This window comes from Bos javanicus, chromosome 20 (assembly GCF_032452875.1).
Source record: "Bos javanicus breed banteng chromosome 20, ARS-OSU_banteng_1.0, whole genome shotgun sequence".
NCBI classification, from domain to species: Eukaryota; Metazoa; Chordata; class Mammalia; order Artiodactyla; family Bovidae; genus Bos; species Bos javanicus.
The window spans coordinates 3,760,813-3,788,466 of record NC_083887.1 but is presented as its reverse complement, the minus strand read 5'-3'; the positions used below and the strand labels follow the sequence as shown (position 1 = coordinate 3,788,466).

Genomic DNA, 27,654 nt, shown 5'->3' with positions numbered 1-27,654 from the left:
TTTCCTTTAGGATGGACTGGTTTGGTTTCCTTGCTGTCCAAGGACTCTCAAGAGTCTTCTCCAGCGCTGCAGTATGAAAGCATCAGTTCTTCAGTGCTCAGCCTTCTTTATGGTCTAATTCTCACATCCATGCATGACTACTAGAAAAACCACAGCTTTAACTATATGGGCCTTTGTCGGCAAAGTGATGTCTCTGCTTTTTAACACCGTCTGGGTTTGTCATAGCTTTCCTTCCAAAGGCCTTGACTTACCCTGGTCCTGAACCTCCTGCTGAGAGATGGGCTTGTGGGCTGAGATATGTGGGGTTGGGAGGGGAGGGGCTGGTACTAAACACATCGCAGCTCCAGTGCTGGGAGCACAGGCTTGGGAGGCAGGCTTGTTTCTAAGTCTTTGGCACTGTGGCTCAAAGCTAACTGCTAGGCTTTGGACAAGCTACAGGCAGACCGTGTTTTATTGCACATTAGCAGATGTTGTGCTTTCTTTTTACAAGTTGAAGGTTTGTAGCAACCCTCCCATGAGCAAGTCTTTCTGTACCATTTTTTCCAACAGCATTTGCTCACTTCCTGTCTCTGTCACATTTTGGTAATGCTTGACTATTTCAGACTTTATATTTGCCATGGTGATTGGTGATGGTTATTTTTGCAGGAGGACTACAATTTGCTGAAGGCTGAGATGATGACTAGCATTTTTTAGCAATAAAACATGTTTCCCTTATATACAGTTTTTTAAGACATGCATATAATAACACACTTAAAGACTTCCCTGGTGGCTCAGACAGTAAAGCATCTGCCTACAATGCGGGAGACCTGGGTTCAATCCCTGGGTTGGGAAGATCTCCTGGAGAAGGAAATGGCAACCCACTCCAGTACTCTTGCCTGGAAATCCCTGGTAGGCTACAGTCCATGGGGTTGCAAATAGTCGGACACGACTGAACAACTTCACTTTCACACACTTAACAGACTACAATATAGTGTAAATTCACGGGACTTGCTTCATTGCAATCTTCACCTTATTGTGGGTGTCTGGAACCAAACCAATGATATTCCCAAGTTCTGGCCTGAGTTCTGGCTGTCTTCTGTCACTGTGAGAGTTATTCAGGGACGGTTGTGTTGAGTACCTACCTGTGTGGCACTGAATGGGGTACCAGGGACACTGTGATGAACAAAATAGATAGGGTTCCTCAAGGAGTTTGTTAATTTCCAGGGAAGCTAGAGAAACAAAGTACAATATTAAATAAATAAAACCGTTGCCCGTTACATAGTAATACTTGCTGTGAGAGCAAATAGGCTGGTTAACCAGCATCCTCTGGTTAAGAGGATGCTTCCAGGAGGGTAGAATAGTATATGCAAAGGCCCTGAGGTATGGCAAAGAGCTTGGGGTGTGCGAAGAGCTGAAAAATGGTCAGGGTGGTAGGAGATTTGGAAGTGCTGGGGAGATGACTGTGGGATAAAATCAGGTAGGGGCCAAATCATGCACAGACGTGACTCCTAAGCGGGAGTTTGCATTTGATTCATTGCTATTAACCGTGCATTTCTCACAGATGCTGTGAGCATTCGGTGAGAAGTAGGTAAATTCCAGTTTCCTCCTGGCTCCTCACTCTGCCCTGTATGCACACCCTTTGTGTGTGTGGGTGGGGAAGGAGTCGTGGGGATTTAAGAGTGGGAAAAAGAGCTGGCTGTGGAGGCAGGGCCTGGGATGGGAAGGAGTGGGAGGTTGCCACAGTTCCTTCCCTTTGCTGGCACTGATGTTTAACAAAGTTGAAAATTCTTGTTGCTGCCAGGATTTTGGTGGAGGGGGTGGGGTGCGGTCTCAGCCTGTCAGTGAATTCCTTCCTGTCAGTGAATTCCTTTTTCTTTTCTAAATCAAGGTAGAGTTGCTTTCCAATGCTGTTTTAGTTTCTTCTGTACATCGAGGTGGCTCAGCTGTACATGTGCATTTACCCCCTCCCTCCCACCGCCATCGCCCCATCCACCCCTCTAGGCGCACCGAGCTGAGCTCCCTGCACTATGTCAGTAAATTCTGAGGCCGTGTGTAGGGTCTGATACTTGCACTTCTGCTCAGGTTCAGTTTTTTTAATTTTCTTATTTCCTGGGTGTTCTTCTTCAAAAAGTTTTCACAGAAAGAAAAAGCTTGACATCTTTGTGCCTTTGGCCTCTGTTGTTTAGTAAGACTGTGATCCTATCCCTGTCCTTCCATGAAGCGCTCTTGTGGACAGGACCTGGCCTGCAGGAACAGAGCTGCTGGCTTCAATTGGCTTCATGGTGGAGCCAGGCAAAGCGTAGGCTGGCGTTTGCTTCTGGTTTCCAGAGCTAATTGCTGAGGTTTTGTTCATCCGTATATATCTTTAAAGCTTCTACTCTTGGGCAGTGATGAGCAAATCATGTACAGCCCCTGTCCTCGGACTTGCCCTTGTTGTAAGAGGCTGTCAACATGGGAAGAGTTACATGGTTCTAAGAAGTTTGAGAACGTGCTACATGTCTATCTGAGGGCGTAAAGGAGAGTGATGGTTTCTTCAGCTTGTAAAGAAAAAAGCAAGTCCTGTTAGAATGGCGTTATGAGGAGTGCTTATGTGGAGCCTGGGGTCAGAGACCCAGGTTTGAATGCTGACTCTGAACTCAGGCAAGCTGCTTAAACTCACCAAGCCTCTGTCATTACATGTGAAAGCAGGTAATGACAGGATCGCCCGGGAGGCTGTTCTAGATGCAGACTAAATGACAGAGTGCCCGCCAGGCACCTGGCACCTCGTAAGCACTTACTGCACGGTGGCCCCTCGGGTCATGCTTACCATTATCCTTGTTATATCTAAGGATTCCTGCTGGTGGGACCAGTGAAGGGCTCTGCTTCACGGAACACCCCCCAAAGTGTTCGAAGGTTCCGTATCCTGCCACGGCCTACTTCATAGTCAGAGGCCTTCTTTGACTGCTAAGGTCACCTCTGTGCAGGTGAAGCCCAGTAGGAATGGCCGGCTTGGGTAGAGACCGCCTGCCCATGGCCCTTGGATTGGTGTTAGGATGCACCAGCAGGGGTGAGGGACGAAAGTGGGAATGGGTAGGATGCCCAGGTGAGCAGACTTAAATATCGGCGGGTGCATTAGCCAGCCCAGCGCTGCACCAGAGAAATCCACACGTGGGTGCTGGCGAGGGGCACCATACTCAGATCTGTGTGGACTTTTTAAACAAGTTTATATCTTTCTTTTCTTTTTGGCTGGGTCTTTGCTGCTGTGCGTGGGCTTTCTGTAGTTGCAGCGAGTGGGGCTCCTCTCTCGTTGGGTGCACGGGCTTCTCTTCGTGGCGGGTTCTCGGTTGCAGAGCACAGGGTCCAGGTGCATGGGCTTCCGTGGTTGCACTGTGTGGGCTCAGTAGCTGTGGCTCACGGCTCTAGATGACCAGCTCCATAGTTGTGGCACACGAGCTTCGTTGCCCCGCGGCATGTGGGATCTTCCCAGACTGGGCATCAAATCTGCATTGGCACGTGGATTCTTTATCACTGGACCACCAGAGAAGTCCCAGTGTGGAGTTTTCTTTAACCAGTTCAGAGCAAGGCAGGGTTCACCCTGTCCATTTCCCTACCACACATTGAATGTGAGAAGGCTGGTCATGATTTGATCTCAGGCATAGAAAACATACAAAAATAACAGAGGGTAAAACTTGAGATGCCTCCTGGGGCCTCTTTCATGGTTCAGTTCAGTTCAGTCGCTCAGTCATGTCCGACTCTTTGCGACCCCATGAATCGCAGCACGCCAGGCCTCCCTGTCCATCACCAACTCCCGGAGTTCACTCAGACTCACGTCCATCGAGTCAGTGATTCCATCCAGCCATCTCATCCTCTGTCGTCCCCTTCTCCTCCTGCCCCCGATCCCTCCCAGCAACAGAGTCTTTTCCAATGAGTCAACTCTTTGCATGAGGTGGCCAAAGTATTGGAGTTTCAGCTTCAGCATCAGTCCTTCCAATGAACACCCAGGACTGGTCTCCTTTAGGATGGACTGGTTGGATCTCCTTGCAGTCCAAGGGACTCTCAAGGTTACAGCAATTATTATGAAATATTTATCATGCTAATGACCTTCCTGCACTTAGAAGGTATGCATATAGGAAAAATCATTATTAGTAAGCTAGTTGAATGGGGAAAAATTTATTCTTCGTTTTTGTTTCACATAATTAAACCCAGTACTGTGTATGTCTGCGCATAGAAATATAATAAATATATTTTGTGAGGATGGAATTGATGGTATGCTTCTCATTGCCCATACACACGGTACATTTAATATCTGTGAGAAACTCAGTTGACGATTGTAGCTTACTTCTTAGATCCCCTAAATGTGAGAACAGATTCAGTCTTAAAGGGAATCTTTCCAGAACCCTGTTTCCTTGCCTTCCTAGGCAAAACTCATTAAACATGATTTAACTACTTCTTAAATAGTCTGGATCTCTATAATGCCACAGAATTATACTCCTGGAAGGACCCTGGAAATTTTAGTTAAAAGCCAGATAAGTTTTTCTGATGAGAGAATGGGAAACAAGTCCAGGGACTGTTCCAAAGATGGGCAGTTGGATGAGAAAGCAGGATTTCTGACATTGAGTAGGGAGCCTGTCTTTATAGCCCTTAGTCAGAGTGGTGCTGGTACATCCCTGCCCTCAGCGGCTTCTTACAAGGAGGTCCAAATGCCCCTTTGCCAAGCCCCATGCGGCTCGACTCTGGATGGCCTTTTCCTCTCTCCCTCCATTGAGTGGCATAACACTTCTCACAGTGTTCAGTGCCTTTAGCAGAAACCTCCAGACCCTTTCTAAACTGCTGCTTCTCATCTGTCCTGGAAAACTACTTCATCAAGCTTGAAAAGCACCCTTCTAAGCTAGTGGGTCTTTTCAACTGTATGATGCCTTGAGTGGGGCTGGCAGTGGCATTTTGACAAACTCTAGACAGGTGCTAAATTATCATTATGTACCATATATCTAGGGGAGCCCTTGGATATGGAGGGTGAAGTGGCACAAATGCAATTTTTGAGATATCTTATGAGGATGTCTAAGACAGTAGTTCTCAAGCAGGGACTCTTTTTGTCCATCCCCATGTAGATATTCGGCAATATCTAGAAACATTTTTGGTTGTCATGACTGGGGAGAAGGACTGGTTATAGCATCTAGTAGGTAGGGGTCAGAGATGCTATTAACATTCTATAGTGCATAGGAAACCCCGACAAAAAAGAATTATTTGGCTCCAAAAGTCAATAGTGCCAAGGTTGAGAAACCCTAATCTAAGACTAAAGAAGGCTAAAGAATACAGGGGCAGGATTTGGATTACAAACCTAAAGCCATGAAGTGAAATTGCATTGTGACTTTTATTTGCATTTCATTAATGACTAATGTTGAATATCTTTTCATGTGTTTATTTGCTGTCTGTATATCTTTTTTGACAAGGTAGCTGTTTAAATCTTTTGCTCATTTATTAGCTGGGTGATTTATTTTTTTATTACTGAATTCTGACAGTTCTTTTTACATCCTGGATACAGTCCTTTGTCAGTTATATATTTTGCAAATGTTTGCTGCCCATCTGTGGCTTGTCTTTTGGTTCTTCTAACAGTGTCTTACATGAAGCAGAAGCACTTACTCTGATGAAGTCTACTTTACCACTGTTTCTTTTACGGATTGTGTGTTTAGTGGCATATCTGAGATATCTTTGCATAGCTCAAGGTCATGCTTTCTTTCAGATGTTTTACAGTTTTAAGTTCTACGTTAGATGTGTAACGTGTGGGTGAGGTTCACCGTTATTAGTGTGGTTTTGTCTATGGATGTCCACTTTTCTAGCACCATTTGCTGAAAGGACTGTCCTTTCTCCATTGATCTGCCTTTGCATCTTTATGCAAAATCAATTGACCATATATTTGTGTGTGTCTATACCTGGACTATATGCAGTTCCATTGATCTGTTTGTCTACCTTTCACCAATTCTACAATGTCTTGATAAATATATTTTTACAGTAAATCAGGTGGTGTGAGTCCTCCAACTTTATTCCTTGTTTCCAAAATTAGTTTGGTTATTCTAGTTCCTTTGCCCATCTATATATATCTTAGAATAAGCTTATTGATTTCTGTAAAAATATCTGCTGGAATACTTGATTGAGATTGAGTTGAATTCATGGATCAATTTAGGGAGAATGGAATCAGAACAATATTGAACCTTCCTTTCTATGAACATAATATATCCATTCATTTAGGTCTTCGTTAACATCCTTCCTTAGTGTTTTATAGTTTTCAGCATACAAATTCAGCATATATTTTGTAAGAATTATATTTAGTTCATTTGTGCTATTGTACAAGATACTATTTTTTAATGTCAATTTCTAATGTCAAAGCTAGAGTATAGGAAAATATTGGTATATTGAGCCCCGTATATTGATCACGCTTAAACTCATCAGTTCTAGGACTTTTGAAAAAAAATCGACTTGGGATTTTTCTACATAGACAACAATTTTGCAAACAGTTTTATTTCTTCCTTTTTATTTTATTTTAAAATTTTTTATTGAAGTATAGTTGATTTAGCATGTTGTGTTAATTTCTGCTGTACAGAAAAGTGACTCAGTTATACATAAATATATATTCTCTTTCATATTCTTTGCAACCCCATGGACTATACAGTCCATGGAATTCTCCAGGCCAGAATACTGGAGTGGGTAGCCTTTCCCTTCTCCAGGGGATCTTCCCAACCCAGGGGTCAAACCCAGGTCTCCCGCATTGCAGGTGGATTCTTCACCAGCCGAGCCACCGGGGAAGTCCATATTCTTTTCTATCACGGTTTATCACAGGATATTGAATGTAGTTCCCTGTGCTGTGCAGTGGGACCTTATTGTTTATCATATTTCTTTCTTTCTTTCTAATCTATACATTTTTTGTTTATTTTTCTTGCTTTATCGTGCTGGCAGGGACCTGTAGTGGATGTTAAACAGGAGCCGTGCAGTGGACGACTTTGCCTTGTTCCCAGTCTTCAGGGGGAAACATTAGTAAAGTATGATGTTAGCATTAGGGTTTTTGTAGATGCTGTCTTTCAGATTAAGGACGTTCCCTTCTATTTCTAGTTCACTAATAGATTTTGTCATGAGTGGATGTTGAATTTTAGCAAACGGTTTTCCTATATTGATATGATCATATAGTTTTTCTTCTTTAGTGTACTGATATTGTGAATTATATTGACTGATTCTCACATATTGAATGAGCTTTACATTCTTGGGATAAAGCCCATTTGCTCATTATGTATTTTCCTTTTGATATATTACTAGATTGAATTTGCTGTTATTTTGGTGAGGATTTTTGAGTCTGTATTCATTGAAAGTATATCGGTCTGTGGTTTTATTTTAATGTTGCTCTAGTTTTCTTCATTTCTTCTTGAATGTGCTTGGGTGCTTTCCTTCCAGGGATTTGTCTGTTTCGCCGAATGGGCTGGGCTGCTGCTGGTGCTCCCTTGGCGCCCTTTCCGTGGCCGTGGGGTCTGTGGTGGTTGCTCTTTCGCTCCTCATGTGGTGGTTTGTGTTGTCGTAGCCTCTTTCTCTCCTGCCTCCTTTTCCCTCTCCTCGTCCTCCTCCTCCTTTGTCAATCTGGCTAAAGGTTTGTTAATTTTACTGACTGTTGCCTGGTTCTCTGGCCAGAAACATGAGGTTTGTTAGGGTTTTACCTACTTTTTCACAGCGTCACTGTCCAGGATTGGGGCAAAGCTAGGAGAGCAAAAGGAAAAAGAAAAAAGGGAAACTCACCCCCAGTACCAGCCTTTCTCTAAGTCTTGACTCCCTTTCATAGTCGCCTTCTTTTGTTTACTTTTCAGAGTCCTCAGGTAGTTGCTTTTTGTATTTTATCCAGAGTTTTTCACTGTATTCAGCAGGAAAGAGAGGTTGTATTGATTTACCTCATTATGTCAGAAGCAGAACTCTCCCGGAATGCTCTTTTTTTAATCACAGTATTTTTACCCTCACTTGCTGCTCCTAAGGAACCTGTCAGTGAGTGTATGTTTTGAGATATCAGGTGCCTGTAAAGATATAAGTTATTCACAGAAAACTGTCTGAGGAAATCTAGGTTCCTTACAGAGAAGTGTCATGAATCGCTTCTCTTTCTTGTGTTATCAAAGACAGAAACCCACTTCTGGTTGGCTTGAAAATACTGTTAGCCTCTGACCAGGAAGCCAGAAATGTCACCTTCCTCATCTCTTAAGATTGCTTCCCTGAGTTGATTCTGTCTCGGGCGGATCCCTCCAGCGTGGCCCACCATGACCTACATCCTCCCAGATCAGCAACCCTGAAGGGCAGAGAGTGGCTTTCCCCAGTAGTTTAGCAAACATCTTGAAGCTCTCACTAGCCCGGCAAGACCGCTTGCTCATCTCTGAACCAGTCTCTGATGCCAAGGCATGGAACATGCTGACAGACAGCCTCGATCTTATGCTCAGCCTGGGGTCAGTTGGGGTTGAGACATCAGTTATACCTGAATCTCAGACACGGAATGGGACCTACTTAAGACATGCGTTCTCAGCCAGGGTGATATCACCCCCAAGGAATTAAAAACATCTTAGATAATATATAGTTTAACAGATTGACAGTGTTATTTGTGGGATTAACATTTCATGGAGGTTGGTAACTATGAAAAAATGTTGAGAAGGGCTTCTGAGGGGACAACAGTTTAAAAGGAGGTTGAGAAACACTGCCCTAAATGAAACTGAGGTACTGTCGTCAAAAGAAGGGGCATGGATACCAAACAGCAAAAACAGCACTTATCTGCTCTGGCGGAGCCTTGGAAACTGGAGCCAGCAGCAGAATGGTGGCTGGGGGTGCCCTCTGTCACTGGGGTGGAGAGTAGGGTGGGGGCTAGTGCCTAGAAAGCTGAGCCTTGTCTTCAGTCTCCCTGGCCCAGGAGTTCTGGGATTGAAGGGTTGTTTGATATGAAGTGTGAGAGGGTACCCTGACCCCGCAATTCTCTGCTGTTGCTGGTGCAGGTGAAGAATGAGGTGGAGAAGCTCCCCCGGCAGCAGCGGAAGGAGAGCATGAAGCAGAAGATGGAGGAGCACACTCAGAAAAAGCAGCTTCTCGTGAGTCCTTGTCCCTGAGTTGGGGGGTTGGAGGGGTTGGGGAGTCCCAGGTTTGAGACCCTGAATGGTGCCCCAAGTACTTCTCTGTGTCCGTGCCCTGCCCCTTGAATATTCACCTATCTCTTATTCTTGCTTGTGTTCAGTCATGTCCAACTCTTTTGCAACCCCATAGACTGTAGCCCGCCAGGCTCCTCGGTTCATGGGATTTCCCAGAATGCTGGAGTGGGTTGCCATTTCCTTCTCAGGGGATCTTTCCGATCCAGGGATTGAACCTGAGTCTCCAGCTTTGGCAGGCAGATTCTTAACCACTGAGCCACTAGGGAGACCCCCCTATCCCTTATTCTGAACATCTAAACCAGATCATCCTGGTTATCCTTCATCACCTCTCCCATGCAGCCTTCCTTGATAGCCCTCACTCCAGCTGGAAGTGAGCTCTCCCATCTCTGCGAGACACCACAGACATTTATTTCCATCTCTCCCAAAGCCTTTAGCACCTCCTGCCTTGTTTTACGGTTGTTTGTACATCACATCTCCTTGACCAACCCAGTATATCCATCTGCCTGCTTGGAGTCTCAAAGACATCAGGCCCAGGTCCCCCAGACCTTGGCCTGTTCCCTTAGTTCCGAGGGGTCACTGTCCTCCACTGTGCTGTGAGACCACAGGCCTTGTCATTCCTGGCGCCTCTTTCCCCTTAGTTTGTCACTGCTTCTCAGAGTTTGGATTTTTTTTTTTAATCTCCAAACTCTCTCTGGATCCATCAAGTTGTCAGCATCTCTGTGACCCCTGAGCTTGTTGTCTTTTGCCTGGACTACTTCAGTAACCTCCCAGCTGGTTTCCCTGAAGCTCTTGCAGCTCTTTCTCACACACCAGTTGGTGTGATCAACACGAATTCCAAATCTGATCAGATCTGATCATGACACCCTCCCCCCAAATCCCGGCCTTTAAGCCCTCATACAGATAAACCTTCACTTTACTCATCTGACCAGTTCAGCCTTCTCGTGTGTTTTCAAGGCCCTGGAGGTCTGGTTCCTGTCCGCCTCTCCCAGCCGAACGCAGTCCCCTCTGCTGCAGCCTCACCAGCCTTCTTCCCACTTCGTGCTCCCATCTTCTCCCACTTCCTCTGTCCCCAAATGCAAAGAACATTAGAGTCTGCCATTACAAATGTATTTGTGTTAATATATTATCTAGTTCAGTGTTCACAGCTTACCAGGATAGGTGCTGCTTGTTTTTCCCTTCACAGAGGAAGAAACTAGGGCTTGGAGGGTTGACGGTGCACAGTTAACAGTGGGGTCCCAGGCCTCAAACTGAATCTGACTCCAGACTCTCCTGCTTTCCTCCAACCTGTCCTCGATGCTGTGACTAGAGGAAGAATGCAGTGCTGGGGAGTGGCGGGGAGACAGGCCCTCCTCCCCTGAGAGCAAGAGCAGATTGGCCCTTGGAAACCTGGCAATTGCATCAAGAGCCTCAAAAATGTATTAAGAGCCCCCCAAATCCATCCTTTGGCCTAGATTTTCTGCTACGAGGGCTCATCTTACAGATGAGTTATCACAGAGGCTCAAGGACATTTAGCTACCAGAATGTGAAGAGCAGCAGTATCTAAAAGAAAATCTATAAGCAACCTGTTATGTATTGGTTTGATAAGTTAGGGTGTAGTTATACCATGAAATATATTCAGCCATTAAAATATATTTTTGATAGAAGGTTACATTATGACATGGAAAAGTCTTTTTAATAATTTTTACAAATTGTGGTAAAATTGACATAAAATTTGATATCTTACCCACGTTTAAATGATTCTAAGTACATTAACATCATTGTGCATTACCATCACCACGATCCATCTCCAGAACTCTTTATCTTTCACAACAGAAGCTCTGTACCCATTAAACAAGAACTCCCCACGACACCCTCCCTCCAGTCCCTGACGACCACCATTCTACTTTCTGTCTCTACAAATTTGACCTCATACAAATGGAATTATACATTACTTATCCTTTTGTGTCTGGTTTACTTCACTTACCGCGTCCTCAAGGTTCATCCGCATTGTAGCGTGTATAAGGATTTCCTGCCGTTTAAAGCCTGAATAAGATCCCCTGTATGTGTACACCACACTGTGTTTATCTGTATTTGTTTATGGACACTTGAGTTGTTTCCAATCCCTTGGCTGTTGTGAACAATAGGGCCATGAATATGGGTGTATAAATATCTCTTCAAGTCTTTAAAAGTAATTTTTGAAACAACAGGTGTAGATACATTTGTATAAATGTACCAAAACCAGCTGCTAGCAATGAGTGGTAAGATTAGTGCAAATTTTAGTTTCTTAACATGTTTCCTAAAGTTTTAAATTTTTTAATTTAGTATTTTTTATTGAAGTATACAATGTTGTATTGGTTTTAGGTATACAGCATAGTGATTCAGATATATATGTGTGTGTGTATATATATATTCTTTTTCAGATTCTTTTCCCTTGCAGGTTATTACAAAATATTGAGTATCGTTCTCTGTGCTAGACAGTGGGTCCTTGTTGGTTATCTACGTCATATATAGTAGCTAAAATTTTAAATTTAAATTTTAGCTTTTACTATTAAGGAAAATTAAAAACATTGGCACAAATAGGTATAATAATATAATAACCGTAAAGAGTTGGATATGACTGTGTGGCTGAACAACCACCCCATATACAGATCACCTGACCTCAGCAATTATCAACCCCTATCTGCTCACTTCCCCACTCTACTGTATTATTTTGAATTGAATCCCAGACCTCATATCATTTCATCTGTAAGTACCTCAATATGTATCTCTAAGAAAAGAACAACAAAACCAAAAACACACTTAAAATTTTATAAATTTTTTTATTGAAACATTTTTTTTTGGCTGTGCCATGTGTCTTGTGGGATTTCAGTTCCCTGAGCAGGATTGAACCCTGGCCCTGGGCAGAGAGAAGAGTGGAGTCCTAGCCACTGGACCGCCAGGGAATTTTCACCCCTAAAATTGTAAATACTCAACAGGACCGGGACTTCGTAGCCAAGCAGAAGGAAGACCTGGAGCTGGCCATGAAGAGGATCACGGCCGACAACAGGCGGGAGATCTGCGACAAGGAGCGCGAGTGCCTCACGAGGAAGCAGGAGCTCCTTCGAGGTGGGTGCCTGAGAGCGGGGTGCACGTCGGGCCTGAGTGGATGGCCCAGCCCTGGGCGGGACGGACGCTGAGACTTCTCCACCCTAAGACCAGACATCAGCCTCGTGGCGAAACAGGAGGAAAACCCCCACTGAAGTCAAGACTGAGGCAGAGAGACCATTATCAATAACACGATTTAACATGCTGGCACACGTCAAGGAAGGAAGGAGAACAAGAAGCGACGTAGAATGGGTGGAAACTGTATTAAAGAATCAGTGAGCCGGTCAGTGGGGTGGTGAGGTGCGGCCAGAATCCAGAGCCCATCAGAGCAGCCATATCACATGTTGAACGCCTCCTCTGCCAAGCCGTGTGCCTTCATCTTGTACCTTCATCACGCCCGTTTTTAGAGATGAGGAAGCCGAGGCTTGGAGGGTGGCTGTGCTTTGGCCAGAGTTGCACTGCTCGCGAACGGCCGAGTGGGCCTTGGATGCAGACCTTCTCTGGAAGCCACGCCCTTCAGTCCCCGGCGGGTGGGGTGTGGGCAGGTTTGGTGCTGGCAGGCCCCTCCCAGCTCGGGACTGTCCAGAGACAACAGTGCGGGGGCGGCGGGCAGAGGGGTGCCTGGAAGACGGGCCTCGGCGGGGCGAGCTCACGTGTCTGGGCGAAGGCCTTCAGCGTGGGGAGCTCTGCTGGGGAGGCTCTGGGTAGGGCGCTCTGGAGGACGCAGGGCTTGGGGTCTTTATATAGCCCCCAGGCTGTCTTATTTATGGCCAGAGAAGGCAATGGCACCCCACTCCAGTACTCTTGCCTGGAAAATCCCACGGACAGAGGAGCCTGGTAGGCTGCAGTCCATGGGGTCGCTAGAGTCGGACACGACTGAGCGACTTCACTCTCACGCATTGGAGAAGGAAATGGCAACCCACTCCAGTGTTCTTGCCTGGAGAATCCCAGGGACGGGGGAGCCTGGTGCGCTGCCGTCTATGGGGTCGCATAGAGTCGGACACGACTGAAGCGACTTAGCAGCAGCAGCAGCAGCAGCAGCAGATGTTGGGTACAATTTTATGGGGTATGGAAAGCAAGCAGGCTCCAAATGGCTAGAACTCTGTGGTCTGAACTCCATTTACAGCAGCTGGCTGAGTGAAAACTGGACTTTGGTGCCTGTGGGCTGTGGACCTAATGGTCCCTGTCTGTCATAAAGATGTAAACAGGACTGATACCCAAGTACTGTTTCTGGCTCATTATTATACCGGGGACTGCAGCCAGGACTCCGATGGCCAGGGCAGTTAAACGGTGTGAGCCCAGTACTTAATGTGGACCAAGCAAAATGGAGTCCTTGGTATTCCGACATCCTGAACAGAGCCACGGGTGTTTCAAAAAAGTTCGTTTCCCTTGTTTCCTTTGCTTATCACGTGATGGTCTGTAAGAACCATCCTACTTGTGGGACTATGGTTCTGATTGGTTTGGAAGCCAAATCACTGTTTCGGTGTCCTGTGGGTAGATGCTGGCTTTCATGGGATGGGAGGGAAGCAAGATAAACGGAACTTTCACAGTGGGCTGAGCAGGACCAGCTACGTCTCGCAGGGTGTGAGGTTCTCCATGACACCACCTCCCTGCCCTGTAGCACTAATGGACTCTAGTGATAAAATGCCAGGTAATGTTCCAAAACGCACAGATGGGATGCGGAGGGTCCCACCCATTTTTCAAAGTAGGATGTAGTGACAAGAGTGTCATACCTTCTCCCTAGGTTTCCACATGAGCGCTTCCCATCTGCCCCTTAGGGAAGCGCAGGCGCAGTGCGGATAGAATGTAATAGTGTCTTCCAAGGGTATTCCTCCCTCCATGGTGTGCCATTTGGCAGGGGTGGAAAATGGGGCCTGGAGCAGACTTTTTGGCTGGGTTCTAGCCTAGGTCTCTGGTTTCTCTGGCTCCTGACGTCCTGACACTCCAAACACCTCCCGCTGTACCATGCTGCGGGGGGCTCTCATCCCTGAGGTGCTGAGGAAATTCCTAGCTGGTGGCTCAGCCAGCATAGTCTGAGGAGGCGGCGCCATCGCCAGCTGCGGTGTGGAGACCGGGCTCGGGAGTGGAGGGGAGGGCCTGGGGGCTCTGGCCATCTGCACCTCACTGGGTGCTGTGCCCGCTGCAGACCGGGAGGCGGCGCTGTGGGAGATGGAGGAGCATCACCTGCAGGAGAGGCACCAGCTGGTGAAGCAGCAGCTCAAAGACCAGTACTTCCTCCAGCGGCATGAGCTGCTGCGCAAGCATGAGAAGGTGAGGCTCCGAGCCCGCGGTTCCCAGGCTGCCACTGGGGGGCCGGGAGGCTACCCCGCACGTCTGAGAGGAGCTGGTTGGCCAAAGGGAGGCTCAAGAGGTTCTCGGCAACGTCCTGCCTCAGATCCAGGGGCCAGGAATCATGGAAGCTCCCTCCCTGACCCTGACGCCTGACGTATATGTCTCACTTTTACCCCCTTTTTCCTTTCTTTTGTCCTGCCCTCCTTTCCATTTTCACTTTGTCTTTCCCATGCATTCTCTCAGAATACTTTTTACTTTTTTTTTGTTACAATTGATTTACAATGTTGTGTTAATTTCTGCTGTACAGCAAAGTGACTCACACACATATACACACATATACAGTCTTTTTTCAATAGGCTTTCCCATTATGGCTTCTCCCAGGAGATTGGATATAGGTCCGTGTGCTGTACAGCAGGACCTTGTTGTTTATACGCTCTAAATGTGAGGGTTTGCATCTGCCACCCCCACAGCCCAGTCGGTCCCTCTCCATCCCCCACCCCCACCCTGCTCTTGGCAGCTGGCCTGTTCTCTGTGAGTTCGTTTCTGTTTGTAGACAGGTTCAGTTGCGCCGTTATTTTGGGTTCCACAGGTAAGTGACATCATCTGGTGTCTGTCTGTCACTCCGCTCACTGTGGCAATCTCTAGGTGTATCCATGCTGCAGGCATCCCTTTGTGTTTTCATGGCTGAGTAGTATTCCACTGGACACGTGTGCACATCGCTTTATCCGTTCTCTGTCAGTGGACACGTAGGCTGCTTCCACGTCTTCACTACTGGAATGGTGCTATGAACATAGGGGTGCATGTATCTTTTCGAATTATACTGTTGTCTCCCCAAGAGTGGGATTGACGGATCATACGGTAGCGCTTAGTTTTCTGAGGCGCTTCCGTACTGATCTCCATAGTGGCTGTACTGACTTTCATTCCCACCAACAGTGCAGGACTGCTCCCTTTCCTCCACACCCTGTCTAGCATTTGTTATTTGTGGACATTTTAATGACGGCCGTTCTGACAAATGTGAGGTAGTACCTCATGGTAGTTTTGATTTGCATTGCTGAAGATTGATTGTAGGTGTGTAGGTTTATTTCTGGGCTCTATTCTGTTCCATTGATCCATATATCTGTTTTTGTACCAATACCACACTGTCCTTTTTATTTTTTGGATAGACTTGTTTTTTTTATTTATTTATTTTATTATTTATCTCACAGCCTGTGGGATCTTAGTTTCCTGACCGAGGATCAAACCGGGCCCTTGGCAGTGAAATCTCAGGAGTCCTAACCACTGGACTGCCATAGATTTCCCAGCACCATGCAGTTTTGATTACTGTAGCTTTCTACTGTTGTCTGAAGTCTTTCAAAATACATTTAAGTCTCAACTCAAATACCACTTCTGCCAGAAAGCCTTCCCTAACCTCCCCAGCCCAGAGAAGGGCCCCTTCTGTGTGGCTGGAGCACTCTACTTCTGTGCAGTTGTCTTGGTTCAGTCCTTTTAGTGGGGACAGAGACAGGTTAAACTGAGATCTGGTGTGGGTTATTACAGCTCCTAACCTAAGTACAGTGTTGGAAGTCAGCCCAAGGCTGTGGCATGCTCTACCTGGCTAGAAAGTCAGGGGAGGCTTCTTGGGAGAAGTGATGCCTGTGCCAAGTTTTGAAATACAAGTGTTAGGTGAAGGAAAATATTCAAATTTATCAAGACTTTAAAAAATATGAATTGACACCTATCAATAATGAGGAACCATCCCATTAATGTACATTTTGCTCTGAGATAATAGCTCAGGATAGCATGCTACCAATTGGTTAAATGAGAAGGCATTCAGAAGGTAAGACTCTAAAACATTGTTAATGGTAATTTTAAAATTGAAAATAGAAAATGTTACTTAAGAGAGAAGTCAAATGACGCCGAGCCTTGTTCTGAGCATTCTGAACCACGCAGGTCTTGGGCTCCTGAGGGGCGTGTGGCAGCCCTGACCTCTGACTACACCTGTGTGTGTGGAGCAGCAGCTGACCTTGTCCCCTCTGGGTGTCCCTCTCAGGAGCGCGAGCAGATGCAGCGCTACAACCAGCGCATGATCGAGCAGCTGAAGGTGCGGCAGCAGCAGGAGAAGGCGCGGCTGCCCAAGATTCAGAGAAGCGAGGGCAAGACGCGCATGGCCATGTACAAGAAGAGCCTCCACATCAACGGAGGGGGCAGCGCTGCTGAGCAGCGTGAGAAGATCAAGCAGGTCGGGGGCCTGGGGTGTCCTGGAGTGGGGCCAGACCCAGTTGTGGTGGGGCCTGAATCTTACACATTTAGGGGAATATAAAATATAAGATGCAGCAGTCTTGGAGAGAGGAGTGGACTGGAAGCCTCACGTTGACCCCCTCTGGTGGGTAGGAAGGAGGCTTGGCGTTGCTTTCTGATGCACGCTCCCCGTCACTCCTGGGCTTCTATTCTGCAGCTGCTTCTACCCTTTTCATCTCCTGAGACCCCCACTCACGAGTCACCCAGGTGGCTCGGGCGCATGGAGTCGGTGACCCTGGAGTCCTGTGCTTCCTGCCTCCTCCACACACTGTCCTAGCACGTCTCAGTGTCCCGCCCGTCTGTGGGCTCCTTGAAGGCGGGGGCTGGGAGGACTTCACACAGGGGACCCTGCCTGAGTGGCGCAGGACACTGTGCCTGTGTACACCCTGGCCCCTCGGGGCGTCTCCTGAGGGAGCGACCTCACTTGTTCTCGGTTGCAGTTCTCCCAGCAGGAAGAAAAGAGGCAGAAGGCAGAGCGGCTGCAGCAGCAGCAGAAACATGAGAACCAGATGCGGGACATGTTGGCCCAGTGTGAGAGCAACATGAGTGAGCTGCAGCAGCTGCAGGTACCACCCCCTGCCCCGCTGTGCTTGCCCCCGTCTCCCCGGGGGCGCGCAGCTCTCTGGGGGGACCCTACAGACAGGGGAGCTCTGGGTGGAGCTGTTTCCATCCTGCTGTTCTCTGTGATGTTGGTCACATCATGTCCCCCTCCCATGCCATAGGTTCCACATTTATAAAACAGGTGTGGGGCAAGGTAATCACTCCTATTTTGTAGAACTGGAGTGAGGCTTTGTGAATGAGATGGCAGAGCTGAGCCAAAAGTGCTATGCCTAGGACATGGCATTGGGCATGTTGCTGGCTTTCTTGGTCATCACTGTGTCTTTGGAAAAGGTGTCCCAATAACCCTAATACCAAAACCAGACATTACAAGGATCAGTATCTCTCATGAGCACAGATGCACAAATCCCCGATGAAATGTTAGCAAACAGAATTTAAAAATACATAAAAAGAAGTATATACCATGACCAGGTGGGATTTACCCCCCAGGGTTGGTGCAGTATACAAAAATGAGTTAATGTAATCCATGACATCAGAAGGCTAAAGAAGAAAAATCACATGATCATATCATCAGTAGATACAGAAAACGCATTTGACAGAGGCTGACACCTGCTTATGTTAATTAGCAGAAGGGAACTTCCTTAACTTGATAAAGAGTATCTACAGAAACCTACAGCTACCATTATCCTTGATGGTAAGAAGCTCAAAATTTTCCCATAAAGTCAGGAAAAGGAATCCCGATATTGCCAAGCCCCTGTGTGACCCCCTTCCTTGGGGAGATCCTTGACCTCTTCAAGTTTCTCGAATCCCAGTCAAGTTCGCCTCACCCTAAGGGCCCTTGCCCAGGAGTTGGTACTTGGAGCCCCCTTGTGGTGGAGCGAGGCATTGCTCTGCCTGACAGATGCACTGACACAAGCATCTGTGACCTCAGGAAACTCTTGAGGCTGTGAGATCCACCCAGCAATTTCTGGAAGGGCAGAGGGGTGTGGAGGAAATACTGCAGGTGTTGAATCCTGGCAGGCAGGGGCTCTGCTGCGTGTTGCCGCGTGAATTTTAGCCAGCCTGCTCACCTTCTGTATTTATGTTCCCACCCCTGCCTCATGGGGTTACTGTGAGGATCAACTGAGAGAAGCTGTAGAGAGCTAGCAGCCAGCTCTGGGCAGGCCACAAGTACTCAGGGCAGCTATGAGTATTGTTCCCACAAGGCGGTTTCTAAATTCCTAGAACCCTAGAGCTTGAAACCCCAGGTAAAAATCCCCCAGCAGTTCTACTCCAGTCCAGGAGGGTGGAGGTACCTGGATAAAGGCACCTTCCCCCTGCTTTATAAACGCGTGATAAACCGCAGGGTTGATTCTCTGTGAGGAGCCAACAGGGAATTGTCCCTGTGGGAGGTTCCAGGTTCAGTTTTGTGAGGCAGATAACTTGCCTCAGAGAGAGAGCAGTGATGTTGGCAAGCCTCAGGCAGGTCCACGGCCCTTATCCCTTGTCACAGATCTCTTCTGGAGGGATGGTATGTGACACAGAAAGTATATAACTTACATAGATACAAAATGTTTATACATACAGATTATCTTATCTCACGCTGCCGTAACAAAATACCAGAGACCGGCTGGCTTAAACAACAGGAGCTTATTTTCTTACAGTTTTGGAGCCTGGGATCCAGAGATCAGCTTGGGCAGCATGGTTGGGTTCCGGGGGAGTGGATGCCTTCTTGCTGTGTCCTCACGTGGCAGAGAGACAGGAGAGGAAAGGAGGGAGAGAGGGGAGGGGAAAGAGGGATGGAGATAGGATGGAGCACTTAGCATGTGAGCTCTCTGGTCTCTTCCTGACTCACCCCACCACGAGGGCACTGTCCTCCTGGCCTCACTAAACCTCCTTCTCTCCCAGAGGCCCCATATCTCCAAATACCATCACATTGGACATTACAGATTCAACAGAATGAATTTTAGGGAGAAACAATTCAGTATACGGCACAGATGTTTAAGACAATGCTATTTATAACAGTGAAGATTAAGAGCAACCCAAGCTGGCCAAAAATACAGGAATGTTTAAATTAGATAAAGCCATACTGTAAGATACTCTGTAGGAATCAAATATCATGATTATAAAAAACGTTAATTCTTTGTAGAACTGTTTACATTCTAATGTTAAGAGGGAGGCACGTTTCAGAATTTTATATACAGGGTGAGCCGAATACCACACAGCACAGAGCCTGACAGGAAATATATCTAAAATTCTGTAGTGGTTGCCTCTGTGTGGTACAATTAGGGCACATATTTATTGTTAATGGTTTTATTGTTTTGTTAAAATGACATAATGTTCACGTTGAAAAATTCAAACAATGCAGGAAGCACAAAGAAAGCTGCAAAACTGCTACAGATCCTATTACACAATAAAATCTATTAATGTTAATATTCTGGACTATTCTTCCAGGCACCTTTTGGTGCATTTGTATTCATGTGTATAGTTTTGTATAAATGTGGTTTATAATCAAGAAGACATAAGTGCATGGTGCTGGTGCCTCATGGTATGACTCAGCCCTCTGCGCCTCTTACCTGTCCTGCCTGGAATGTGTTCCAGAATGAAAAGTGTCACCTCCTGATAGAGCACGAAACCCAGAAGCTGAAGGCCCTGGACGAAAGCCATAACCAGAACCTGAAGGAATGGCGGGACAAGCTCCGGCCGCGCAAAAAGGTAACCATGTCTGGGCTGCTGGGCCTGTGGAGGGCTCTGCTTCATTGGACCACCGGTGTCTGCCTAGGGTGCGGGTGGAGATACAGATATGGATGAGATACAGACTTGGGGGTTCATTTTAAGGAACTGGCTCACCCGATGGTTGGGGCTGGTCAGTCTGAAACCTGCAGGGCAGACGGCAGGCTAGAGAGCCAGAGAGAGTTGATGCTGTGGTCCTGAGCACCAGGGCAGTCCAGAGCACAGTCCTCTCCTCAGTGGGGCTTCAGGCTTGCCTCTTAAGGCCTGCAGCTGACTGACCGAGGCCCACCTTCATTATGGCAGGTAAGCTGCTCTGTTCAGAGTCTACTGAGTTACATGTTAATCACATCTAAAAAATTCCTTCACAGTGCCATCTGGACTGGTGTTTGACCAAACAGCTGGTTACCATGGCTTTGGCAGGTTGACAGATAAATTAATCTCTACAGGGCCTCAGTGTGGTTATCTGTAAAGTGAAGATAGAAATATCATATAGTGTTACGTGGAAAGTCCCTAGGCCACAGTATAGGCCAGGGACAGACTCATCTCCTTCCATTCTAAACTCTGAGGATGAAGCTGCCCTAACTGTCCTTGATTCTCTGTCCTTAAGCCCTGAGGTCTGTTCTGCGGGCATCTTCAGCTCTACATGCTCTAACTGAGGTCTGGCCAGGAGGCGGCTGCCCACCTCTGCCTCAGAGTGGCCTTGGAAGTCCTTGAGTTGAGGCCTCCCTCCCTGTGCTAATGGAGATTTCTGGCTGGAAGCTGGCCAAGGCCCCAGACCTTCCGATTAAAAGGTCCACACTTAACTTGTAACCACATGTGGTCTGCTGGGACTTGTGATACTTGACACTCACATCAATAATACTGCTGACATAGGTTCCCTCTGGTATCAGAAGTAAATGTTTGCCTGGTTCTCTTACCCAGTGGTTCTGTATGCTTTGCACATCCTGAGAGAATCTGAAAGTGAACGGTGACATTGCCTCCAGCAACTGCATCAGTTCCCAGACTGCTTCAGGGGGGTGCCTGGACTTAGGGAGGTATTCCAAGTGTGTGTTTGGTGAGCTGGTGTTGGACTTTGCTGGTGGTGGCTGCCTCTTTTCCTGAATTCTTTGTAGATGCATTCTCTCCTTTTTTTTCACTTTTATTTGTTTTCATTTACCTGGGTTGTTGGTGGAACACTGACCCAGAGGTGATGATTTTCATTCTAGAATAAATGTTTTTACACTCTTGGATTTCCATCAGCAGCTTTGAGCTGTGGCCCATGTTGGGGGAGCCAGGGGAGATGATGGTACCTTGTGGAGTATTTTTAGAAAAATTCAGATTTTTTTCTTTCAGTAAGTATAGAATGTCTGGTGAATTCAATAAGGTGTTGCTTGGGTCATAGTTAACATAGAATGTGGCCTCAGACAAGCCTTTCCTCCTGAACCTTGCTTTTTACGGCTATAAGATGAAGATAACATTTCTTCCCTTAAAACAGGTGTTTTAAGGCCTGTTCCCACGGGCCAAATGTGGCCCACCACCTGTATTTGTAAATAAAGTTTTACTGGAGCACAGCCATGCGCGTTCATTTACATATCCTCTATGGGTGATTTTCTACTACAACAGCGGTTGAGCAGTTTTACCAGAGACCTTAATGTTTGCAAAGCTGGAATATTTACAGTCTGGCCCTTTACAGAAGGACTGCTGACTGCCCTGGGTTATATAGAGGACATAGAGGTTCTATAGGGGTAAAAGAGAGGAGTGCTTAAGAGGATAGGTTCTGAAGTAAGACAAACAGGGGAGAAAGTCTTTGCTCCCCCATTACTAGCTGTGAGACCCTAGGCAGTTACTAAACCTTTCTGTGCTAAAATAAAAGTGGTAGCTGACGGCTTACAGGCTGGAACTGGCTTACAGAGAGGTTTGGCCAACAGACAGCAATTTAAAGACTTTTTTGAGTTACCAATTTTTTAAGTATAAGGAAATTTTACATAAAAACCTGGATTTCCAGTTTCTTTTGAAAACTTAGGAGCTCTAGCAACACTGGGCCCGTCATACCACATGACAGCCATCAGCTGGAGCTGGGAAGACAGTGTCCTTTCCCCATCTTTCCTTTAAGGTAGAACTCACTAGAATTTAGTACTGTTGAAGGAATGTGAACTTAAGGGGCTAAGTTTGCTGAGACTATTTCAGGGCATCCTAGAATAGTTTTAAGAGACAGAATGCTGGTCCATTCCTGTGAATGGTTACTTCTGTAATGCAAGCAATAACAAACCCACATTTACTGAGTAACACATGTGTGCCTGACTTTGCGGAGCGTTTCAGAGCCTGAACTCTAAAGTTAGACCCGTCTTGCTTCTGCCCCCACGTAGCTGAATGACCTTGGGCAAGTGACCTAAACTCTCTGAGCCTCAGTTTCTCCATCTATAAGATGGGGATAATAGTATCTATCTCATAGAGTGAAGATTAAATAAGCTGTAATACACTTAGCATAGTGTGTGACATGCAAGAAGTACTCAGTAGTTACAGCCCATTCGTTTTTTAAAAAAAAAAAAATATATATATATATATGTATTTTTTATGTGTACCATTTTTAAAGTCTTTACTGAATCTGTTACAGTATTGCTTCTGTTTTATGCTTTGGTTTTTTGGCCTCAAGGCACATAAGATCTCGTGCAAGTCCAACCAGGGATTGGACCCGCACCCACCGCATTGGAAGGCGAAGTCCTAACCACTGGACAATGAGGGGGAAATCCCAGCCCATTGGTTTTTAATTTAGTCTGCAAGTGCCCTGCCAGGAAGACAGTGAGATTGCCATTTTACACTAGAAGAAACAGACCTGGGGAGAAAACAGAACACGCAGGGGCCCACCCAGCTGCTAATGGAGCTGAATCCCATTTGACTGTAAAACCCCTGCTTTTTTCCTCTGCACTCTGCTTCCTTTTTTTCTTTTTTTGGTCTTCTGGTATGATTTCCTTTATTTGTAAATCAGTTCAGTTCAGTCATTCAGTCATGTCCGACTCTTTGCGACCCCATGAACCGCAGCACGCCAGGCCTCCCTGTCCATCACCAACTCCCGGAGTCTACTCAAACCCATGTCCACTGAGTCAGTGATGCCATCCAACCATCTCATCCTCTGTCGTCCCCTTCTCCTCCTGCCCTCAATCTTTCCCAGCATCAGGGTCTTTTCAAATGAGTCAGCTCTTCGCATCAGGTGGCCAAAGTATTGGAGTTTCAGCTTCAACATCAGTCCTTCCAATAAACACCCAGGACTGATCTCCTTTAGGGTGGACTGAGTCTTCTCCAATACCACAGTTCAAAAGCATCAGTTCTTCGGCGCTCAGCTTTCTTTATAGTCGAACCCTCACATCCATACGTGACTACTGGATAAACCACAGCCTTGACTAGATAAGACCTTTGTTGGCAAAGTAATGTCTCTGCTTTTAAATATGCTGTCTAGGTTGGCCATAACTTTCCTTCCAAGGAGTAAGTGTCTTTTAATTTCATGGCTGCAATCATCATCTGCAGTGATTTTGGAGCCCCAAAAAATAAAGTCAGCCATTGTTTCCCCATCTATTTGCCATGAAGTGATGAGTCCAGATGCCATGATCTTAGTTTTCTGAATGTTGAGCTTTAAGCCAACTTTTTCACTCTCCTCTTTTACTTTCATCAAGAGGCTCTTTAGTTCTTCTTTGCTTTCTGCCGTAAGGGTGGTGTCATCTGCATGTCTGAGGTCATTGATATTTCTCACAGCAATATTATTTCAATGTTATACTTGGATAGTTTTAGAGGAACTTTTTTAAATTTTTAATGGAAGGATAATTACAATGTTGTGTTGGTTTCTGCCATACATCAACATGAATCAGCCATAGGTATACATATGTCCCCTCTCTCTGGAGCCTCCCTCCCACATCCCACCTCATCCCACCCCTCTAGCTTGTCACAGAGCCCCAGTTTGAGTTCCCTGAGTCATACAGCAAATTCCCACTGGCTGTCTATTTTATCTGTTTTACATGCTGCTGCTGCTAAGTCGCTTCAGTCGTATCTGACTCTGTGCGACCCCATAGATGGCAGCCCACCAGGCTCCCCGTCCCTGGGATTCTCCAGGCAAGAACACTGGAGTGGGTTACCATTTCCTTCTCCAATGCATGAAAGTGAAAAGTGAAAATGAAGTCACTCAGTTGTGTCCGACTCTTAGCGACCCCATGGACTGCAGCCTTCCAGGCTCCTCCATCCATGGGATTTTCCAGGCAAGAGTACTGGAGTGGGGTGCCACCGCCTTCTCCCCTATTTTACATATGTTAGTGTATATGTTTCCATGCTTCCTTTCTTAACTGGATGTGTATTTTTGGAGAACGTAATACATTTTTCTGGTAGGACACTATTTATCTTGTTAAACTTGCGTGTGTCCAGCTGCCTGATGCTCCCCTCGGAGCTACATGATATGCTTTTACAGTGTCAAGAAGCCCTGTCCTACAGTAGATTTTCAGAATCAGAATCTCGGGGTGGCACGACTGCGCTTAGATTTTGAAAAGCCCCCTGCCTTGGCAGGACAGCAGTCTGGTTAGGAACACTGTGTAGTTCAGACAGCTCTTGTTAAAGCTCTTCCTCCATCTTCTATTAGTGCCTCAGGTTTTTCTCCAGTCATCTGTCTGCTCCCTGCCAGCAGACTCACTTCTGCTGTTCCCTCATGCCCTGTCTAGATTGGCATTTCCCCAAAGCAGAACTCTTGGCCCACAGGCAACTCCTGCATGGTTGGGGCAGTAGGAAGGAGGAGGTGGTACTTACCTTCTGGGTGGTGGGCTCTGGGAAAGGAAAGAGGGAAGATCGAGTTACCTGAGCACTGAGGCCTGGGGGGTGGGGGGGCAGAAATTTCCAGAGAAGACCATTTTGGTGGTCCAGTGGTTGGGGGAACTTGTGTCCTAAGTAAGTGATGTGACTGAGCTCCATCTGCCCTCTGTCCTAGGCTCTGGAAGAAGATCTGAACCAGAAAAAGCGAGAGCAGGAGATGTTCTTCAAGATGAACGAGGAGTCAGAGTGTGCGAATCCCACCTCCCCAAACAAGGTCACCAAGTTCTTCCCCTACAGCTCTGCGGATGCTGCTTCTTAACAGCCCCTCAGGGCTGCTCTGTGAACAAGTAACTCAGGACCCCCTTCCTTCTTGCTTCCATGCCACTCGAATCCAGCCCCTTGCTGAGGCCACCTCAGCTGTGCCCGACGGCCCTGGCATCCCTGAGTGCTCGCTTGCTGTGGAGGGCGAGGTTTCGTGACGGGCTGCCTGACTCTTGTGCGTGCTCCACTTGGGCCCCAGTGAGCTGGGCTGTCGGTGGGGCGGCAGACCAGGAGGAACAGGTGTTCTGTGGCCGCGAGGCCCCTCCTGTTGCCAAAGCAGCACTTGTGCTGTCTGTGAGCTCGAAGCACTGCCGCCGAGGTCCCCGTGGGTTCATTCATCCTGTAATTCTCGGGGGCTTTTCAGCCGTTCCCTGCGGTGGAAGACAAGAACCAGGGCTCATAATGGCCATTTTGGCTCCAGCAGAGCCTGGTCTGCAGCCGGATGCTTGGGGTACCCCCGTTCCCCCAGCTCGCTTTCCTCTTGAGACCACCTCCACAGTGGTGGAACGGGAAGAACCTGAACGCTTTATTTTGATCTCAGGGGTTTCATGCCATCTTGTGGTCCCCCTTTCTGCACGCACGTCCCCGCCCCCTTCCCATGCACACAGAACAGGGCCCGCTGGTGCTACGCAGGCTTGCCTCTGCCCTGGGCCTCTTGTGCTGGGTGTGTTGGAAGGTACTTGCCGGCTGAGCCCATGCCACAGAGTATGTTAGGGCGAGCCATTGGTATGGGGTGGGGGTGCTGGGTGTTGGCCCCAGAGGCACAGACGGTACCGGCTGAGTTGCCAGTCTGTGATGCCTTTTTGGCCCCACAGAGGGATCCTATGTTCAGGAATAGACTTCCCCCGCCCAGTCACTCTGTCTCTCGTTGCCCATCCTGTCTGCAGGTGATCCAGGAAGGCCACTTCCCTCCTACTTCAGGGTCCAGCCTCACACTTCAGACAGAGGCTCACAGGCACTGCACCTTCTGTTCAGGGAGAAAAAACATAAGGGAGAAATATGGAGTGCTTCTTGCCCCCAGGAACCAGACAGAAGCAAAGCTTCTGTCTCTCAGATGGAGTCCTGGGCCTTGATGCCTCAGCCGGCCCCCCAGAGGTTCCACTCCCCACAGGCTAGAGCGTATATAACCCGGTAAAGCGAATGCTCAACCCAGCATTCGACTCATCTACAAAGAAAACCTTTTTTTTCCCCATCTTTATGTCTAACTTGATATAAATGAATGTCTTCCTTAGGAAAACATCTGCTTTTTAAAAATAAATAAATAAAAAACAACAACAACAGAAAAATATGAAGGTGACTGAGACGAGTCAAATGGGCGTACTGATTCTGGGCATGAGTTTGCTGGTGATGGGTGGTTAACACTCTGGGAAGAGTTCCTCTTTCTTCCTCTCCTATAGGTTAAGGTTAGATGTTCTGTCTTTCTACAGCAAGTCCCTGGAGTTTTCTGGGTACTCTTGTAACTGGATTTTGGGAAAGGAGGGTAACCATTCAATAGAAAAAGGGACTTGCGGTTCCACAGACTTACACACGCGGTGAAGATGCCCGAGGCCCGTGGGAAGGCACTGGTTCTCTTAGGTTAGTGAGCGCTCGGCTTGCCTGCTTCAGTATTTGACCCAGAAGGACAGTTTTCAGGTCTCCCACAGGTGAGATAAGGGAAATGATGATCCCCTTTGCCTCTCTCTGGTGCACGGGCGCTGGGGAAACATGAACTAGCAGCAGTGTAACGACAGGACACGGACGCAGTCCCACCGGGCGAGGCCAGCAGTGGCAAAGGGTCTCGCGTTGGCCGTTGGCAGGGCTGATTTGGGCTTTGTTTTTTTTTTTTGGGGGGGGGGGGCTTTGTTTACAACACTGCCTTCTGTAGCCTGGGGTATGAGAGAGAGTGTTAGGAGAGAGGCCCGTCTCATGGTTGAGGAGGAAGTCCTTCACGTTGGAATCTCATTCAAGGAGTTGCCGCTTTCTGTTCAGCACCGCCTGAGCCCTACTAGCTCCCCCGTCCTTTCTGGATGGGGTCCGCTTGGGTCTCCCAGGCTCACCGTTAAGCCAGTATGACGCCCCTCACTGAGGAAGCCCATGCAGTATTCTTCATGTTCTGTGCTAATGTTTTCTCTGGAAGGGACAGACGGAACTGTTTCTCTTCAGTCAGTTTTTAGCAGAGTAAATAGAACTAACTTATATTTTCCCTTTTATGGAGAAGTTATTTTTATGTAGTTTCCAAACTTTATATAAAAAACTTTTGTGAAGTGTTCTCTGCAAAGTTAACTGCAAGAATGTAAATATGCTTCTAATAAAATAACAAGGTGAGAAACTCTTTGCATTTGGGTTTTTTCTCTTGGATTGGGGTGGGGAAAGCAGGGCAGACTTACCCAGGAAACGGTTTACTATTGTCTGAGTACACTGAGTGCGTCCCAGGGTGTATAGCAGGTCAGACTTCGGGGTTTCTGTTCTTGAAGAAGTTACATTTGATGTATTTTCTCTACAGACATTTATATCATTCTCATTTAACAGCAAACATTTGGCCCCTAAGAGTTTTTCACACATTAACTTACTGAATCCT

The 27,654-nt window shown here is 47.0% G+C and overlaps 1 protein-coding gene across 1 annotated transcript in view; it reads left to right on the top strand.

Annotated features, from left to right (window-relative positions):
- Window positions 1–27,408, top strand: part of STK10 (serine/threonine kinase 10) — a 124,948-nt gene extending 97,540 nt beyond the window's left edge. Inside the window, exons 13-19 of the mRNA XM_061393205.1 lie at window positions 8,961–9,053; window positions 12,065–12,194; window positions 14,320–14,444; window positions 16,495–16,683; window positions 17,183–17,308; window positions 19,881–19,994; window positions 24,952–27,408. Of these exons, the coding sequence (XP_061249189.1) occupies window positions 8,961–9,053; window positions 12,065–12,194; window positions 14,320–14,444; window positions 16,495–16,683; window positions 17,183–17,308; window positions 19,881–19,994; window positions 24,952–25,095 (921 nt within the window). The 3' untranslated portion in view covers window positions 25,096–27,408. The remainder of the gene's footprint in view (window positions 1–8,960; window positions 9,054–12,064; window positions 12,195–14,319; window positions 14,445–16,494; window positions 16,684–17,182; window positions 17,309–19,880; window positions 19,995–24,951) is intronic.
- The last annotated feature ends 246 nt before the right edge of the window (window positions 27,409–27,654 follow it).